General features: G+C 51.9%; 1 protein-coding gene across 7 annotated transcripts in view; it reads right to left on the bottom strand.

Moving 5' to 3' along the window:
* KIDINS220 (kinase D interacting substrate 220) overlaps nt 1-13,621 on the bottom strand; it is a 73,460-nt gene extending 59,839 nt beyond the window's left edge. For all 7 annotated transcript variants that reach the window (XM_054569908.1, XM_054569925.1, XM_054569934.1 and 4 more), the window contains exons 1-5: nt 13,466-13,621; nt 7,195-7,338; nt 5,877-5,975; nt 4,784-4,882; nt 731-829 (exon numbers count right to left, since the gene is read on the bottom strand). In XM_054569908.1, coding sequence (XP_054425883.1) covers nt 731-829; nt 4,784-4,882; nt 5,877-5,975; nt 7,195-7,302 — 405 coding nt within the window. In that variant the 5' untranslated portion in view covers nt 7,303-7,338; nt 13,466-13,621. The remainder of the gene's footprint in view (nt 1-730; nt 830-4,783; nt 4,883-5,876; nt 5,976-7,194; nt 7,339-13,465) is intronic.
* Between the last annotated feature and the right edge of the window lie 6,076 nt (nt 13,622-19,697).

Below are 19,697 nucleotides of genomic sequence, written 5' to 3'. Positions count from 1 at the left end.
TTTTTCAGCTTTATTAAGCTATGTCTGGTAAAATCGTGATATTTAAAGTGTACAACATGATTTGATATACATATATCACAAAAGGATTCCACCAATAAAAGTCTCTTAATCTGCAGTGGGAGATCAAGTGTCACACACAGTAGTAATGTACATGTCACCGTCTGTAAGAAGGCACAAGAAAATGTCTATTTTGTTTTTTAAAAAGTTTAGATTAAGAATACGTGCCCACAGAAAACAGGTAAGATGACTTTAGGATTTAAAACTCCTTTTTGAAAAGTTATATGGTTATAATTAACATTAAGCTCTAGGAGTTCCTTCTTGCTGATAAAAATTGAGAAATAAGCTGAGCTTAAGAAAAAAAAAATCACATTCTTCATTCTTCACTTCAAGAAGAGTTAGGTCACCCTGGCTGGTGTGGCTCAGTGGACTGAGCACCGGCCTGCAAACTGAAAGGTCACTGGTTCGATTCCCAGTCAGGGCACATGCCTGGGAAGCAGCTCAGATCCCCAGTTGGAGGCATGTGAGAGGCAACAGATCGATGTATTGATCACACATTAATGTTTCTCTTCCTCTCTTTCTCTCCCCCACCAAAAAAATAAATAAATAATTTAAAAAAAAATAAAAAGGTCCGCCATCTAGGTCATTTCTACTCACTGTCAGGTCTGAGGTGTAACCAGCTCCCCGGGAGAGCACCCCACCACCCTACCGACGAGCGTCTCTGGGCACTTACCAGGCCGGTGACACTGGGGTTGGCCCCCTGAGAGAGCAGCAGCTCCGCCACGCCCGTGCGGCCCTTGTAGCACGCCCACATAAGCGCTGTCCATCCTCCCTGAAACCAAGGGTGGCGGGAATGAAATTTTGGAGCGTCTCCAAGCACAGAAACACCATTACTGAAGTTCCTTCTGTGACTATTATTTATTAAACCGCCGCTTTATGAAGGCACTGCTATGTAGTTTTAAATTCCCAAGCTCCCCAGAGAAATACAGGGTCCGACATGAATAACGCCCCTTATTACAAAATCTTTTATTATAAAATCTTAAGCATGTAATTCTGTAACATAACACTATCACACTCCAGCATACCCTATGACATTTTAGGTGAAATGTTCAAAGAAAAACTATGAATTATTACACCTATATTATTACCCTATCAACCACTCAAGCAGGCCTTACGTCTGCTGGGCCCTGTATACCACAGTACCTAAAAGAACTCCAATCCCTTAAGTCCAGAAATAATTCTCCAAACATAGTACTCTATCATGAAAACTGAAATGTGGAGCATTCACGTCGGACCTTCTCCAAGATCTATCTTAGCTGTTTAAAAATTTTTCTTCAGAAACGTTTCTGTCCTGAGAGAGTCTGCTCCTTGTTCAAGTCTAGACTTCCGGAGAGGGACCCGGAGACCGCACACAGCTTGCGCACTCAGCGCTCCGCGTGGGTCCTGGGCCGCACAGGGCGCTCAGGCCGTGAGTGACCTGTGGAGCGGGGCGTCCAGGGCAGGCGAAGCCATCAGCGTGAACTAGCGGCATGATAACTTTCTGTTTTCTGTGCTACAGAGGCAACGTTCTTTCTTTGAGTAATTTTCTCTTTAGCTATAATGCAATTCAATAAAAGAGACCAATATAATAAAATTATAGTAAGAAACAAATGTTTTGTTTTCTTAAAATCAGTATTTGGACGAATTCACAGTTGGTTCCGAAACATAAATCACTTACTTCTTCTGATTTTGTTTTATCATCACTAAAAAAAAAGAGATTTAAAACGAAAAAGGCAAAACTGCAGACAGGAAACCAGATCCGTGGCGGCGAGGGGCCGGGGAGGGACGGAGGGGCTGACTACACGGCAGCAGCACAGGGCACAGGTGACAAGGTGACGAGATGACGAGGCGACACTGCTCGGCGCAGACCCGTGGGGGCCGGGGGCGGGCACAGGACGTCACGCGTTTGTCAGGAACCAGAGAGTGCACAAGCCACGGAGAGTGAACTCTACTGTATATAAATTTTTAAAAAGTCCCCCAGAACACGGGAAGATACAGACGGGGACAAATGGATCTAACGATACTACAAACACCCTGCGTAATTACTTAGAAGCTGAGCCTAGGTAATTTGGGAAAACGATATTTTAACTGACTACTGTAACGCTAAAACCAAAAACAACCGTACACAAGCACTGTACTTAGTAGGTAAATCTGGTTTTCTCCAGATATGGAATAGAAATTCTGAAACTACTTTATTTGTATTCCAGGGTTGAACAAATAAGCAAATGCATCATGTAGATGATGAGAGGCAGGTTTCTCACCATCAGAGAAGAGCCACAAATTAGGGAAAGGGAGGAGGCTACAACGGACCAAGCTGGCAGGCTCAACCTGCTCTCTTTTTGAAATGTATCCGTACGGACACACACAGCGAGACACAGACAGAGGCATATGCGCATGCAGGAGTCAGTAACTAGGCGCATGTCCTATGGCTCTCCTTTGAGACCAGTGCCACTCAGGAGCCATAAGCACACTTAATACCTCAATGCTGATTTCTGAACACCACCTGCCAGTAACAGGGGCCAAGCTCCCCTGGAAGACCAATTCCAGGGCTGGCGCTCAGGAAAGCAAGCAAGGGAAAGCACTCGGGCACCTGGGCTGGAAGCGCCTTGCAGTGCCAGGAAGTAAGGAAGTGCTTAAGGGAAATGTAAAAAAATGAAAGGACAGGGCATCTTACAAGGGTGCGAAAGCTCACAATGGCCCACGCTGGACCAGCCTGAGCAAAAACTAGGTGGGGAACTGAATGATAACTCACAGAATAACAGGAATATTCGTGAGTCCGCATCTACTGAGACAGAGACAGAGGGAGCGCCTCTTCACAGGAGAACCGCGGTCAGGAAGCGCAGAGGGACAGAGGGAAAGAGAAAAGCCGCCAGGATGGTGCCCCTGGCACAGCTGCGCAGGCACGAATCACTGCTGGGCACTACAACAAATCACCGAGCGCTTAATCGAAACCGGGCCATTCCGCATGGTATCAAAGTGTCCTCCCCCAGACAGTTAGTAACCACGAAGGGAAAAATAGTCATGTGACAGGCAAGAAGGCTGGCAGACACTGCTTCCACCAGGAGATGAAGGTCAACATCACCAGGGACACGTTCTGCTACACGTACCCAGCGGTGGTGCGCTGAGAAGGGCCTGTCCCCTCTGTGGCACCCTACCCTTCCCTCCCGACAAAGCAGTCTCGACCTAATCATGAGAAACGCCACACCGTCCAAATTGACAGACTTTCTAAAAATGCCAGACAAGTCGTCTTCAAAAGTGCCGATGCTGTGAGAGACACAAAAAGGCTGACATAATGTCAGTCAAACTGCAGAGCTGGACATGTGAGTCGGGCCAGGTCTCACACACACCAATATTTTAACGTGCAGAATTCCTGGGCAGAGCCATGTCCTACCGTCTGCAAGACCCTGGGAGATACAAACTCCACCTTGAGATGACTACGCCCCGATTCGCCAAGTGAAGAGGCTGGGACCAGCCGCCTTCAGGAGGAGCTGTGGTCTGGCAACCGCTGGGGTCCTGTCGAGGGAGGACCCTCACTCGATGTCCTGACACTGCGCCCCAGGCAACTCCCAGACCCCAGACCACCCCGCCTGGTGGCCCTCCTCTCTTGGCCCACCCTGGGGCCAGCCCTCCCTCCAGCCCAGCGGCCCCTGCCACTCATCAGCCCTTGGAGGTCAGGGCCCCTCAACATGAACTACTAAGGGAGAAAGTCCTCAGTTTCCCCAATTTTTGGTGTTTTAAAACCCAACATAAAGACTCTTTAAATGTTAAAATGTGTTGTGATAATTATTTGGGAGACACAGAAATATGAAGAACTAGAAAGTTCAAGGAATAGTTTTTTTACAAAGTTCATACACCTTTGTAACGTATACTTTACACTTCCTAACTCCCTTGCACACATGGGTTCAAAACTCAGCCTGACTGCTCAGTGGTTGAGCGACTCTGGGCAAAGGGCATTCCTTCTGGGCTCAACCTCCTGAGCCTTGTACGCTGACCGCAAAACTCACCGTTGGCCCACAGGACTGTTTTGAGGACAAGGTACAATACAACGTCACATGCAAGATGGTGCAATGCTGCAGTTCCTCAAAAACTCGGACCCTCCGCACTCAGAAAACATCACCAGCAAAGTAATACATGTTTTATATATCAAGGCAGATCAATTCCTTTCTTTCTCCCACTGTTAAAATTAACTTTTGAAAAGAGTAAACATTTTGCAGAACAAATAAGCCAGAAATAATCCCTTTCTTTATTTTTGTGCTCTAAGCAAATGCCAAGATCCAAAAAGAGCTAAGATAATTAAGAATCATATTGCTAAGCTTATAATGTATATAGCTAGCATGACAGAACACAATTACATTTGAAAAATAAATTTATAAATATCATTATGAAAATTATGACTAAATGACAAAAAATATTTTAAAACCTGTTCTTTGTCCCTCTTAAAGTTCCCCTTAAATGAAACAATTCTCTCATAAGCTCTAAAACTGTGACATATTAAAGGGTAATGAGAACTTTTAACAAGATTTCTGGATTTTAAGCTCTAAAAGTGATGACTAAGAATATTCTAAACGAGACGTATTATACCATCTGGGTTTTAAGACACTCTTGATGGTCATTTCAATGCCCAGCCCCACATCCTAAAAACATCATGACAGCACCCCACACGCACGCAGCCCAAGAGCGCGCACGTCTGGGTGGCTGTTAGGGCGAGGGCAGCGCAGCGGCGGCGCGGCGCGAGGCCTGCACGTACCATGTCGCGGTGCTCCAGGTTAGCCCCACACCTGAGCAGCTCTTCCACCACGTGCACGTGCCCTTCTTTGGATGCCGATATGAGTGCCGTCCAGTTATCCTTGAACACACAAACACAAATGCTGCCGCTTCAAAACCAGAAATAACATTTCAAACCGAGGAAAAAGAAAGTCGAACGGACCTACCAAACGATCATACCGAACTGACACGACTGGGCCTCCCGACTCCCAAATGACAGGGCGCCCCGGCCCGGAGAGGTCGCGCCTGCCTGCAGTACCACAGGGGCAGAAGTGGGCCACGGCCGCTGCTTCGGTCTTTTCACCAGACTCGCAACCTCACAGCGTGTTTTCCGGGCAGGAGAGAAGACGACTGTCCAAGCCTCAAAGCCACCCCTGCGACCGCTCTGTGCCGAAGCGCGCCGGCGCTGCCGGGATGTCAGGGCGCGCGCCGGCGGCCAGACGCAAGCGAGGCGGTGAGCGGGAAGGCGGCGTGCTGGTGAGGGACCCAGCCTTCTTCATTTCTTAAACGAAGGCCGCGCGAATGCTCTCCTAACTTTGATTCATGAGTGTCATTTAATTCAAATGACCATTCAATAAGAATCATCAATTTAAAATAATAAATTTTTAAAAAGAGATGTGAAAAACATTTTAAAACGGAGATAAAAGCCAGATTCAGCTGTGTGACCCCAAAGAATAATTCCTGGGCAATAGAGCCGGTGAACTGCGGCCCGCCCCAGCGGAGCGCTTCCCGGAGGGAACAGGGCTTCCAGGCCACCGCAGTGCAGGTGAAGGGTGACATAAGGACACCCACGACCATGAGGCGCCCTTACAGGGAGCCCCGTTGGGCAGGCATTTAATTCATGCGCATGGGCTCCCTATTCAGCCAGCACCATCTGTATATAAAAACACAAAGTCCTGAGAGCCTTCTTTCAAAGTAAAAACTCCTCTCCTTTTAAAAAAAATTAACTTAGCATATTTTAGGCAAAGATGCTCTAAAACTGATAGTGTAATTTGTGACCTACTGTTTTTCAATCACTTTGTAAAACAAACAGCAAAGTTAAGGAAAAGAAAAAGACAAATTATTTCAACATATACCAAGTCTTCCAGGTTGCAATTAGCTCCATTCTTAATTAGCTCCTTCACTATCTCCAGACTGCCCTGCTCCGCAGCCACCATCAGCGGGGTCTGGCCACACTAGGGGACAGAAAAGACACAAAGAGCTTGTAAAGGTGTGGTGCTTGCTCGGCGACTCCAGTTCCGTGCACCACGCTTACATTTCCATGAGGGATGTTCAGCACTGTTTACAGAATTTCTTTAATTCAGAAATACCCTCGAAATCTTAAGTTTCCAGTTTACTAATGACGTAACAGTCAAAGAAAAAATAAAACTTTTTTCTTTTTACAACAGCATGAGTAATGTTTTTGGCACTGCAATTTCATTCAAAGTCAGTGAATATATTACTAGGCTCTGAAAAGGAATTACCACAATGTACATAAAAAAATCTTAGGATATCTATGGTAACCAAATTCTAACAATCCGATTAGATTATGATATAGAACGTGGTTTTAATAATATATATATAAGATGAATCATCAGGACTAAAGAGAGAAAAGTTCACACATATACACATACATACATATGTGAAAACTAAAATCATTTCTTATTATCCACTGGCAAAAAAAGAATTATACTACATTGAAAATACAGTTTTAAGAAACAAAATTATTTTTACTGTTTTATAAATCAAACACATACTTTTCCATTAAAAATTCATATAAAAAGTCTATTAGTCCATAAAATGTTGCAGCTTGGCCATTCAAGATGAAATAAAATCAACATTTTATTTACTTGTATTGTCAAACAGAAATATCTAATATAAGTTAATGAAAGTGGTAAATATATATTATACTTCCCTATCTATTAAACAGAACACATGACCTATTTAACGCTCTCTTAAAGAGATAGGATCTTTAAAATTCCATGGTGTGTAGAATGAACAACTCAGAAAGGAAACCAGAGCTCCATTAAAGAAAATATTTCAAAAACTCCTGATTTTGTTTGGTTAATCTCTTTATAGAAAAATTGGGTCTAGAAGCTCTCTACAGCTTCCTAGAATCATTTTAGATTTTAGCCATCAAACTTCCTGAATATTCATTATTCCACCTGCAAAAAAGTCAACCCTAAACCTAAATGCAATACACAATCATTTACATAAGTTCAAGTGCATTCCAAACTATGGAATTTGAAGTACTTTGACTATAAGAAACTATGTCATAATTCTATGCTAACACTACCAAGAGCGGGAACCCCGTATTCCCTCCCGCTGAGCCTTCACCCCGGGCTCACTGCCTGCCCCCAGCGGCGGATAGGCAGCAGTTACGAAAAGATCTGAATTTCAGAAACTTGGTCTTACCTCGTTTCTCTCATCTACATCTTTGCATTTTTCCAGAAGAGCTTTCAGAGCAGGAATGTTTTCTTCTTCTACATAATTTATTACACTCTGTGATATCAGAACTGACATTTTCGCAGAAAGCTGTAGTTATCTTTATTCCAATGCCTGTTAAAAGCAGATTAAATGCACATAATTTGTGATTAAAAAAAAATGTCTAACCTTAACTTGTACAGATACACCACCACAGGCAGCACGGAAGACAAGGCGCCCTAGCTCAGCCTGTAACAGGGTGCAGTAAGGGGTCCCCGAAGTAGAGCATATTCCCCACAGCCCATGGGGGTGCGGTGTAGAGCGGATGATACGGCTACTCTGCATTACAAAAGGCAAGTTAATGGCCGTGCTACTGCCCCAGGGTAACAGGGAAGCGACTCTAGGAGCCTCAGGGAGGTGGCGGGAAGCTTCTCCAGCGCCAGCAGGACAGGCAGGCTGGCAGAGGCCCCTGTGCCACGCAGGATTCTTGCCCTGACTAAAGGAGGCCGCCGAAGGAAGGTGAAGAGTACAAGGAACCAGCACAAGCCGCCCAGGACAGGAGGGACGGAGATTAGGCCACGCAGAAGCTGCGGCCAGCATTGAAAATTAGGGGGGCGGCGGGGGCTGGGACGGGGGCTGGGGCGGGGGTGGGGGGCGGCAAGAGCTGGGGAGGGCGCAGCAGCGGGAGCCGCAGCGGGCACGTGGCCGGTAGGGAGGAGGGTGGCTGCGAGGGAGGGCCGCGAATCCGGGCCCCCAGGTCTGGGAGAGGGGGCAGCAAGACGCTGCGCGGGGTGCGGTCAGCTCCGTGCACGGGCTGCTGCTGTGGTGGGGACGCGAGGGCTGCAGTGGGAGGTGGCGGAGCTGGGGGGAGGGGCCCGCGGGCAGTCCGCCTGGGGAGCTGGGACGCCGGGACCTGCCTGACCTGGCGCAGATTTGTGGGGGGTGCCCGCAGTGCTGAACTCTCCTCGCGTCTCCAAAGCGCACAGGGAGAGGCCGCTCTCCTGGGACGCTGCCTTCCTGGACCCCACCATGACCCAGTGCCACACGGCATATGTTTTCCCAGACCACTACACGGAGGCTGAGGTCAGCGCACCCCAGATCCTGAAGGGAGACCTGCTGCGAGAGGGTGGCGACTCTGAAACCCACAGGAGCGCGTCCCAGAGGAGGTGGAAAAACCCGTACACGGCTGGCTTAAGGACAGATGAGGACATGGGGAACTTCGGGCACGCTTGTGGCTTATCGCCTGGTGGGGAGGGAGGGAAGTGCTGGGTCCCCTGGGCAAACAGGGCTCCCAGCAGGAGTGCTCCCAGCCTACGCCCCACGCGTCCCCCTAACCCCCGTCCCCAGGGGCCAGGCTGGAATCCTGTATGTAAAAGCCAGTTTCCCTCAACACTAACTGTAGGGTCATGCGCCAAGTAAACGCCACATGGACGGGCTCAGATTTGCTCAGTTACAGGCTGTCAAAATGCCCATCCCATCTGTCTTTCCAAGACGCACACTTGCACACTCGTGTCAATCTAACTCCTCCCAACCCCTACGTCTAGACCCATCAGGACACCGGCCCCAAATAAACGAAAGGGCTCCCCTGCTCCCCCTGCTGTCCGCTCCGCCTCAGTGCGGGGCGGCTCCAGCTCCCTTCCTCCAAGACCAAAGCCTGTCTAGACCTACCTGCCTTGTCCTCTCACACTGAGTCACTCTCTTAGCACAAGCTACGAAATACAATGCACACCTCGCCACCTCCATCACAGCCACGCTGGTCCAGGCCACCGCAACCTTAACCTAGATCCCCACGGCTCTTCCTACTTCATTTCACCTTCCCCACTGTCTATCCTCTGCAAGGCAGACACAGCGACCTTGGGCGATGGGGCTGGCCCAGAGCTTCTCACACCGTAACCTACATCAGGATCCCGCAGAGACCTTGCAGAACACAGGCGACGGGCCCTGCCCCCAGAGGTTCGGGCAGCAGGTCTGGGCCCGCCCCGACCCTGCTGCTTTCCCAAGCTCCTGGTGCCGCCGCTGCCGCTGCCCCTGCTGGCTGCAGAACGCCCCCGAGTGGCCGAGTCCGATTTCGCCCTTCCTGGCTCACAGCCCTCCGACGGCCTCTCAAAGTCAAGTCCCATGCTCTCCTAGTCTCAGGGGCCCGGCGTTGCCCTTGGGACCCCACCTCCTGCCGCTCCTCGCCCGGGTCACTGCCCCACCCCGGGACTCCGCACCGGCCCTCTGTCCGCCTGGCTCCTCTTCCACTCCTACTTTCCTTGCCTCCTCCCCTCTGGAGACTCTTGAACAGGAGGGCCTATGCCTGGTGTGCCACGCCTGTCCCCCTCTGGACTCTGCAGTGCGTAACTTTGTCCTGCGGTTCACAGGCTCGCAGGTGGACAGGAATTGGGCCTGTCCCCGTGCTATGGACTATATACCCAGAGCCTCACTGCTGCGGACTTAGATGATGCGAATTAGAACTTTTAAGCGGACAAGATTCCAAAGAGACTTTGAACGCCAAGTTGGTCCCGCAGCACACTGAGACTCCGGGCGGCCTGCGGACGCGCTGAACGTGGTTCGGGGGCGGGGGGGTGGGCTATCGTGGGGCCAGGAGAGAGAAACCACTGCACTGCGATTCCACTTCCGTGACATTCTAGAACAGGAAAACTCGTAGGACCGAGACAGGTCATAAGCTGTCAGGCTTAAAGGCGGGAAAGGAGGTGGCCACAACAGGGCCTAGGAGAACTTGGGGGGTTAGACTGCTGCGTGTCCTGCCTGTGGTGGCAGTCACACAATTATTTGGCTTTGTCAAAATTCGAAGCTGAGCACTAAAAAGAGTGAACTGTATGGAAACTGTACCTCACTTTTAAATAATCATCAAAAAAGTTATGTTATTTGATCCAGTAACTTCATTCTAAGAATCAACTCCAAAAGCATAAGAAACATGAAGAAAGATTTTAAAAACAACACAATTTTAGTCCTAAGTACAAAAACCTTAGAGGTGGAGGGTTACAGAAATTATGATACACTCACACAGTGGAAAAATATACAGTCATCAAATTTTTCCTAAATATGTACTGACAGAAAAAGGTCTGTGATATATTAACAAGGAAGGAAAAAAATAGCTAAAAAGACTACATATACAGCTTCTCAACTATTTAAAATATACACATCTTTAAATCTGAAATGGCATTACTGTGATTTCTGGTTTCCTTCCAAACCCTGTTCCCTGATTTTCTAGACTGTGCTCCTTCTCCCCAGGAACCCAGCGAGAGACCTGCGGTACCGTTCATCGGCGACGCGCACCACCTTCATCCCCCTGCCCTCCCCGCAGGGTCGAGCCTAACCCCTCAGTCAGGCGCCAGCCGGCCCCACCCACCGCTCCCTGTGACCAGCCCTCCCCCCCCCAGCCAGCCCAGCGCTGGCAGCGCTCGAAGGGGCCCCGCCTGCCATCGGCTCCGCACAGCACGTCTGCCCCCGCCCCTGCCCCTCTGCACCCTCCACCGTGAAAGCCACTCGCACCCGCTCTACCGAAGCATCTGCTCGCTCTCCAAGGCAGAGCGGTCACCGTTTTCGGTCCAGTTTGCCGCCCAGTGTCCCACACCCGCCAGCCCCGCGCTCAGGGCCTTCGTTCCGGGCCTTCACCATCTACACTGAGACCTCTGACAGCATAAGAGACAAAGTTAAACTAGTTTAAGCAAAGCAGGATATTTATTTTAGGGATTCTGGCTTATTTCCCATAACCACACTGTGGGAACGACAGGCGCCACTGGACCTCGGGTGCCAGTAGAACCCTCGCTCTGCATGGCTTAGCCCACTTTCATCCTAGACTGACTTCTACACAGACGGGGACATGGCCGCCCACAGCGAGGCAGCCCCACATCGGACAGTGTCTAAAACTGGAAAGTCTGGATCTGTTCCCAGATCCCAAAGTCCCAAAACAAAAAGCCTCTGACTACCCAGGTCGTGTCAGGCGCCAACGCAGAACCAGTCGCCCAGTCACAGTCACAGGGCTGGGAAGACGTCACAAGGTCGCACTGTGTGGGCACTGTTTCCAGAAAAGAGGAACTGCTGTGGCCTAGGCGCCGGCCCTCAACGCGTCCCCTGCGACACCTGCACCGCCATGACAGTCTCCCAGCTTGTGTGTCCTGCCTCCTGCTCACCTGCCTTCCCCCCATCCAGTCCAGCTGCCACACGGAAGCGAGAGTAAGCAGAAACATGCTTAACGGCCTTCCGTTAGGTACCCCCCCCCCCCGCAACAAATCCATGCCGGAGACCAGAAGATGATGGCTCCGTCATTCCCACCTTAGTCAAGGACCTGAAGCCCTTACAAGCCTTTCAGAGCGGCTGTGAAGATCCGGTCCCACAATTCCCACCTCCAGAAAGCTCTGCTCCGCGGCAGCGGTGAGGACTCCCGCGCTCAGCTCTGCCTAGTGACGGGGCAAGCAGCCCACACAGTGTGGCCGCATCCCTCCGCCCGGCCACACCTCTCCCCTCCCGCCCGTGCCCCAGCCTGCTCCCCACTCACGCCACACTGCCCGCCGCAGCCAGACTAACGCCCTTGCAGGCCGCGGCTGCCCCACGCCTTCTTCCCGGGCCTTTGCACTCGCCGCCCCTCCTCCCAGGACGCCCATCCTCCACACACGCCCGGACAGCGTCCACCCCTCCAGCACCGTCTCCTGAAGGCGGGCCGGGTCCCACCTCTGGGACAACTCCACCCGCTGTGGGCACCTAAACTTAGCCTGCTCCTACCTGCCCCACCCAGCCTCCCACGCCACTCACCCTTGTCCACATCGGCCCTCGGCTCCCGTGGGACCCACCTTCCCTCCAGCAGGACGCCTTCATCGCAGGGGCCAGAAAGAGAAAAGCAGCCCCTCCGGTCAGGCCTCTGTGTCCTCGGGGAACATAAACAACCTCCCAGGACACCAACATCAAAGAAGGTAACTCCGACCGTGACGTCAAGACAAAACCAAAGCCACTTGGAAATCACATCTGAACATAGACAAAAACATGAGCCTTGTCCAACCTTCATTTCAATGTTATCTCTTCAAAAGGGCCTTCTTCGCAAGTGCAGCTGAGTACAGTGCAAAAGGCACAGACCCTGGAACCGGGCAGCTTGGGTGGACTCCTGACTGGGCTATTCAATGTTTTTCACCGTGGGCCACTTCTTGGCCTCGGGGTCCAAGTTTCACCATCTTTAGGTAACTGCACAGTTAGGTGACAAGGGGTTAAAATATGGCCTGGCCCCTGTGAACTGGAGGACACGGGCCGCCGCGCACACCCACAGAATGGGACCACCTCTTCGCTCCCCTCTCCCTGTGGCCCCGTCACCTGGGCTCCACCTGTCACGGGGTCCTTTGCTTTAGGGTGTTTTGTAATTCCCCTCACAGCCTTTTCTAAACTTGTCCTTTACCTATATGCTTATTTGGCAGCCGTCTCTCCCGCTAGGATCTCAGTCTGATAAGAGAAGGGACACCTGACTGTCAGAGCCGGCCAGGCTGGAGAACAAAGAACCCACCCTGGCGAGGCGTTTCCCGACCTCCGCTCTGCACCGGGCGCCCTGCGGCGCTTTCAGACACACTCAGGGGCCTGACCCCCAGTGCTGCCGAAGTGTGGGCGCCCACAAAATGCATGCGAACCCCACTTCGGGTGCGGAGGGGCGAGGCCTGGCCACACCCGGGGCCAGCTGAATGGGACTCTCCAAGGACAAGGCTCCCTGTGAACCAGCGCCCCTGACGGCCAGCCAAGGGGGCTGCATACACAGTTATTAGGAGCAAAATGGTCTTCGTCGTTTCCGTGTGTCAAAACGGCTTGAAAGAAAAATGATCTCACGTGGGTGGTCGACCAAAAGATCGTTTCCGTGGCAATAAATCAGGAAGGCGTAAAATCGATGGCCTGCCACTCCGCTGCCAGGCGTTTGAAGGCCGGCACAGGACAATGGAGCCACGGAGCCTTGGAGCCCGGGAGGAGAGCACAGAGGGAAAACCAAGGCCCCGGCCCCGCGGCCCCAGCACAGGCGCCGCTCGCCCGCCTCTGCGGGGAGCAGGGGCGGGGCACTCCCCGCGGCGGCGGCCGGGGAGCCGGCGGCGGCTCCGCACCGGGAAAATAACTGTTTCACACCCCGCCCCCGCCCCGAGGAGCCTGTCGGCCCCGGAGAGACAGCCCTGAGGCCTCAAGCCCGAGACCTCCCGGCGCTCCCGGGGACTCGCGGGGACCCCCGCCCCCGGCTCCCCGGCCTCGCCCCCTCCCCGCTCGGCGATCCCGCGAAGCCGACCTCGACACTCACCGTCTCACAGTCGGCCGAGGGGAGCTCGGCCGGAAAGGGCCCGTTTTACCGCAGGCGCTGTTAGACCCCGGGAAACGGGGACACGGCGGCTTCCAGCGCGTCGCCCTCCACACGCCCGGCGGCCATTTTCCTGTGTCTCTCCGAGCTGACAGATCACGTGGCGGCGGGGCTGGGTGGGGCGGGTCTGCGGGTGGCCACGCCCCCGGAGGGCGCGGCGGCCCAGACGGGCGAGGCGCGGGCGAGGCGCGGGGCCACGGGAGTCCCTGCCGCCCTCGGCACCCTCCTTCTGGCCTCCAACAGGTGCGTTTTTGGCAAGTGCCGCGGGCAACATTCGCCTCACTGTCAACGTCACTTTTCTGGTCATGGTTAATTATATTCCCCATTCACCATCAGAACCAAAGCTTGCACACAGATGTACTTACACCGCAGCTGTAACTTCGGAAGACATTGCAAATGAAGGCCAGCTCACATCCCTTCCTCGGGGCCGCAGAGCGAGCCTCTGCCTTCTCTGAACGCGCGTGGGGTCCCCACTCCTGGTCCTGAGGTCCTGCCAGCTCCCCGTTCCCTCCCACCCCCTTCGGAGCCCCCGGGGTGTGGCTTCAACCCCTATCTCTGCAGAGGGGACCTCCGACTTGCCCCACCCGCAGGCTGGCCGCATCAGCAGTATCTGCAACGCTGGGCCATGCGCTCTCTTCCTCCTCCTCTCCACTTTTTCCAGTGTTGTTCCCCCACCCGGACGTTCTTCCCTGCCTGCGTCCAGCTGATCCCAACGGATGAAGCCTCTTTGTCCTTTAGGATACAGTTTACACCGTCCCCTCTACCATGAGCTCCCTGGGTGACCTCAAGCGGATTTGTCATTCCACCTTCTGGACTCACCTTTTACTGCACCGTACCGAGGATGCAGTAGGTACTCAGAAGAACGTCTTAAAGAGGATTTTAACCTGTTTACTTGCCTTCGCCCGCTCATTCCATGCTCACTCCACACCAATTCCCCTCACGCTGTTTAAAACAGCGTCTGGCCTTGGCAAGCCTTTAAGGCGGAAACCACACCGGTTACCAGCCCGTCATGCACTTGGGGTGCTCTCATCGTTCCGTGGGTGTCTCACCGACACCTGATGAAGCCCTCCTCGTTGCTGCCTTTTTCCATTGGGAGCTGCTTTTCAAGACCCAACCTTGGCACATCAAAAACATCTGTGGACCTCTATAAAAATCAACACTTGACCCTCGTTGGGAATTTTGAAATATCTCCCCAGCTGATTCCAATGACACACCACCCTCAGACGTGGGTTTTGACCCCATTTGGTCCAAAGCAGGGATCTCAAAGACGAACATCTCTTTTTAACGTCCAACCGTTCTCGAGGACCTCGCAGGGTTAGCTGGCGGCCTTTCAGCAACCACTGATTCTGAGAGCTACAGGGAGTTGGAATGCGTGGTTCCACAGGGATGGGCAGCTCAGGATGGGACCCCGTACTGTAGATAAAGCCAAGCACAGCAGCTCCCCCTGATCCAGTTTCACTTCCCTGGCTTTCAGTTACTGGTAACCACCCTTGGTCCATAAATATTAAATGGAAAATTCCAAAAAAGCATTCAATCCTGCGCCATTCTGAGTAGCAGGATCGACCCTCGAGCCTGCCCGCTCCATGCCACCCCGGAATCACCCCTTTGCCCGGCGTACGCACCCTGTAGACACGCCCTGACCCTCGGCCGTCCTCTAGGCTGCTAGGTTGGCTGTCACGGTAGCCTGTGTTCAAGTCACTTCGCTTGGTAATGGCTCTACAGCCATTCACTAACTTCTGTTACGACATATTGTTATAATTGTTCTATTTTATCATTAATATCTCACTGTGCCTGTTTTATAAACTTGATCATAGGTATGGATGTGCAGGAAAAAATAGCATATATAGGGTTCATTACCATCCAAGGTTTCAGGTGTTCAATGGGGGTCTTGGAATGTGTCCACCGCAGATGGGGGGGGTTCCTCTATATCAGAAGAGTCAGCAAGGCATTTGATGGGTTTTCGGGGCGAGTTTGTTGGTAGACACAAAGGGAAAGTGTGAATTGTGCATCAGAGTTGGGTCAGAAGACTGGAAGGTCTCTCTGCAGTATGTTGATTAGTGACATGGTGACTGCTCAGGAAGACAGGGTCTTCAACCTGTCCCCTGAAGAAACACCGTTCTGAGAAGAGCTGGTCCCCTGGTGATCCTCCTCTTCCCAACCTGCCTCACCCCCTGCGCCCCCAGTGCCCGTCCCTCCACCCTCTATCTGTAATCCCGGCAGCATCGCCTGGTGTGTGAGGCTAGCCCAGGACACCGGGTTACGCAGGTGTGAGCCACCCTGAGGGGCGGTGACCCCGCACAAGCAGAACTCCTCTCCTGGGGGCACTGGGCCCCAAGAGTAAGCAAGGGAAATGGGGGCACAAAGGTGGTCCCAGCATCACTGCACAGCATGGGGAGGCGGGGTTCTCAGTCAAGAGCCTTGCAAAGCCCCGTCGAGAGCGGGACACATTCAGCCCCAGACCCTGGAGACGTATCACACGCCTGTCCACCCGAACCTCCTCCCTGCCTCTTCCCCCCAAATAAAATCCCTGAAGATGCTCAGTGTAGGGTACAAGCTGTTCTTTTAGAAATGGTTTATAGCAGCCCAGACAACACGTGGAAAGAAGCTATGAGAAGCAGGCTTTCCCTTATCCGCAGCGTTTGTGGAGGGCAGCAGGGTGGGTTCGAGGAGACGCGCCAGGGCAGAGAATGGGTTCTCCCAGGAGGGTCGCGCTTTGTTGCAGGTCTGAACTGGGGATGGGAGAAGCCTTACGTCCAGGGGTTTTGTTATGCCAGGCCAGACATTTAATTACTAAAATGAGACCTTCCTTATTGTCTAAAGATTTTTTTTTTAAGATTCCATTTATTTACTTTTAGAGAGAGGGGAAAGGAGGGAGAAAGAGAGGGAGAGAAACATCAATGTGTGGTTGCCTCTCACGCGCCCCGTACCAGGGACCTGGCCCGCAACCCAGGCGTATGCCCTGACTGACTGGGAATTGAACCAGTGACCTTTCGGTTCGCAGGCCAGCACTTGATCCACTGAGCCACACCAGCCAGGGCTAAAATAAGGCATTTTAATGACCAAACATGGCTAGATAATATTTTCTGATTTAAGAGCAATGAGAAGCATTACAAAAATTGAGATGTCCTCAAAATCTCATCGGGGTGGGAAGTGAGGAGACAGAGCTTGTGCAAGAGCAGTGCCGAGGGGAACGGAGCTGCTCTACAGCCCTACTGTGTGCTGTTCTCCTCCCCCAACTGCACGGTTCCATCCAGTGAGCTGCATCTATTTTGATGATAAATAGTTCCTGACTCCTGCTAAGTGCTCTCTGCTCCTTCCACCCAGAGGGACTCTGAGGCTCCTCCCTTGCAGTGGTGTAACTGTTGTGGAACTGAAATGCTTCCTCCTGAGCTTGGGCTCAGACGGGTCACCCCTGCACTTCAACGGGCTTCTCACGGTCGGTGCAACCTGCCTACGTTTTTCTGGCAGACGCCTCCTCGGGGTTTCTTGCTTCAGCCAATCACTGAACTCGCTCCAAGAGTCTGGCTTTTCTACCTGTCCAGCGGTTTCCTGTAGAAAGAAAAGCATGGCGACCCTCCCATTCCCCTCGGCGGTCCCCTGCCCCCGACTACCCCGGAACCACTTTTCCCAGCAGCGGCCACATGCCGGCCTGGCGGTGACCACTGGCCGGTCCTTTCCCACGGTTTCAATGTCATCACAGGTAGGATGTTCCGTAGAAACCTTAGGATGTCGTGTTCCCTGTCCTGCTTTTAAAGTGTCTTCCTCGGATTATAAAAGGCTAACGTGTTCATTAAGAAATATTTGAAAAGTACAGAAACATTTGAAGACGCGCGATCTCCGACGCTCTCACCGCTGACTTCTTAAATGGAGACCTGAAACAAACTTTTTTATTAACCAAAGCCATTATTTGAAACATCCATTACTGAAAGGGGAGAAGGTCCCAGGGAGGCCCCCCAAGATGTCACTTCGTTGCTCCAGTTGATGATGGCCGTCACTCTCACGTCTCATGACGTCGTTGCCGCTCTCGCCCCTGCCCCGTGTGACCACATGTCCCTTCTGCCGAAAAGACGCGCGGAGGGCTGTTCCCTCATCTCCGGGGCGGCGTGGGGAAGACGAGGGATGCACGACAGCACAGAGGTAAGGACAGACAGGAGAGGTGACAGGAGAGAGGAAGCCCTGGAACGCTGGATTCAAGAGCGGGTGGGGGCGGGGAGAGAGGGAGGCAGGGAGAGTGGAGCGAAGAGAGTTGTAACTGACTTCACATTAGTTTACGTGAAAAGGACTGCAGGTTGGTTTGTTTAAGACTTTATTTTTAGAGAGAAGGGAAAGGAGGGATAAAAAGAGAGAAACATCTATTGGTTGCTTACGCACCCGACCGAGGACAGACCCTGCATCCTGGGAACGTGCCCTGACCAGGATGGGGTCTAACTGGCGACCCTTCATTACCCACTGAGCCACACCGGTCAGGGCAAGACCTGGGATTCACTCGAGCGCAGGCTCAGTGCGAGTCCAACAAGGCTGCCCGCAGAGCACGTGCGTTTCCACGTTGCCCGCCCACCGCGTTGCCCCAGCATCTGTCATGGCCAGCTGCTCACTCTTCGCTGGACACTGAAGATGCGGAGCCCCTCTTCGCCAGAGGGTGACCTGGGTAAGGTAATGGGTGATACCCGAACAGAAATCACCACCGCTCAGGGGGGCACCGCCTAGGACCCAAGGACCCACTGGCTCACGGGGCCTCTTGGGTGGGCGGACCTGAGCAAGGCGCTGGAGGAGAGGAAGAGGTGAGCTGGGGTCAGGGGAACGATGTTAAGAGGTGACAACGGGCACCACATGGTCAGGAGAGTTGACTGAACCACCACACTCGTCCAGAGTTTTACACCAAAAATATTCTGGAGGCAACATTAAGTTTTTAAGAGGTTCATACCCTGGCTGGCGTGGCTCAGTGGATTGAGTGCCGGCCTGTGAACCAAAAGGCAGCCGGTTCGATTCCTGGTCAGGGCCCATGCCTGGGTTGTGGGCCAGGTCTTGGGGGCATGCAACAGGCAACTGATCAATACAGTTCTCACATATTGATGTTTCTCTCCCCCTTTATCCCTCACTTCCTTCCCCTTTCTCTAAAAAATAAGATAAAATCTTTTTTTTTTTTTAAAAAAAGAGATTATTCTTTCTCCTCTTCTGGAAAATCTGGGACTCTTCCTATGACCAGGGAGGCCTCACTCTGGCTAAGCGGGCACCTTGAATCCCCATTAGCCTCCGAAGCCTGGGTTCACCCATCGGCACAGATTTCCATAAACGGGGGAAGGGCTGGAACAGAGAGAGGGGGTTGCAGTGGGTCCCCTGTTGGTTTTTTAACCCTTCAGTTCTAGGAGTCTGTGAATTGATATTTCACTGCGCCATAAAAACTATGTAATTCCAATCTGCTAGTTGGTATGTTTTTTGAAATTTCACCTGTTTCCTATCTTGATCATGAAATTTAGTTTCATTTTATTGCATTTGAAATTATCAAGCAGCTTTTCCTCCCTAAAGATATGTTAAAAATAAAGATATATAAAAAATGTATTTGGATATCCTGGAACCAATACGACACTTCAAATTACCATCACTTTATAATCAGTTGTAATATTTTCTAGAATAAATTCTCCAGGATTATCCTTCTTGGCCCTTTGAACTTCCACCGCTGACCCTTCTCGGGGTTCGTAGCAACTGATGCCGATCATCAGCACCATTTTTCTGACACTCTCTCTTCTCCCCTCTGGACTCCGGTCACTCACATGCTAGACCTTTTAACCACACACTCTATGTCTCTTACTCTCTTTTTCGTATTTCCTCTCTTCTATGTTCTCCTTATGGTTTGCTCTGGACATTTTGATACATGCTTTGAAAGGGAAGAGATTAATGCATTTGGAGGAAGCCGGAAGGACTTTCTGGTCAAGATAAGATTTGAGCTGGTTCTTCCTTGCAGGTTGTCCAGAGCTTTCTATGGGCAGAAGCATTTGACTTAAGCAGCGATGCGAGTGACGTATTGTCAAAAAAATGACAATTGGGCGAATGCAACTGTATAACCACAGTGTGGGAGGGGGGAGTGGCGTGGGAGCAGAGCGGGTAACACTGGTGGGACACCAGTGCACCAAGACACCTGAGAGCTCAGCCTGAAGCAAGGTGCAGGTGGCACAAA

This window comes from Pteronotus mesoamericanus, unplaced genomic scaffold (assembly GCF_021234165.1).
Source record: "Pteronotus mesoamericanus isolate MK-2021 breed Mesoamerican mustached bat unplaced genomic scaffold, CSHL_Meso_final contig_101, whole genome shotgun sequence".
NCBI lineage: Eukaryota > Metazoa > Chordata > Mammalia > Chiroptera > Mormoopidae > Pteronotus > Pteronotus mesoamericanus.
This window is presented reverse-complemented; position numbering and strand designations above follow the sequence as displayed.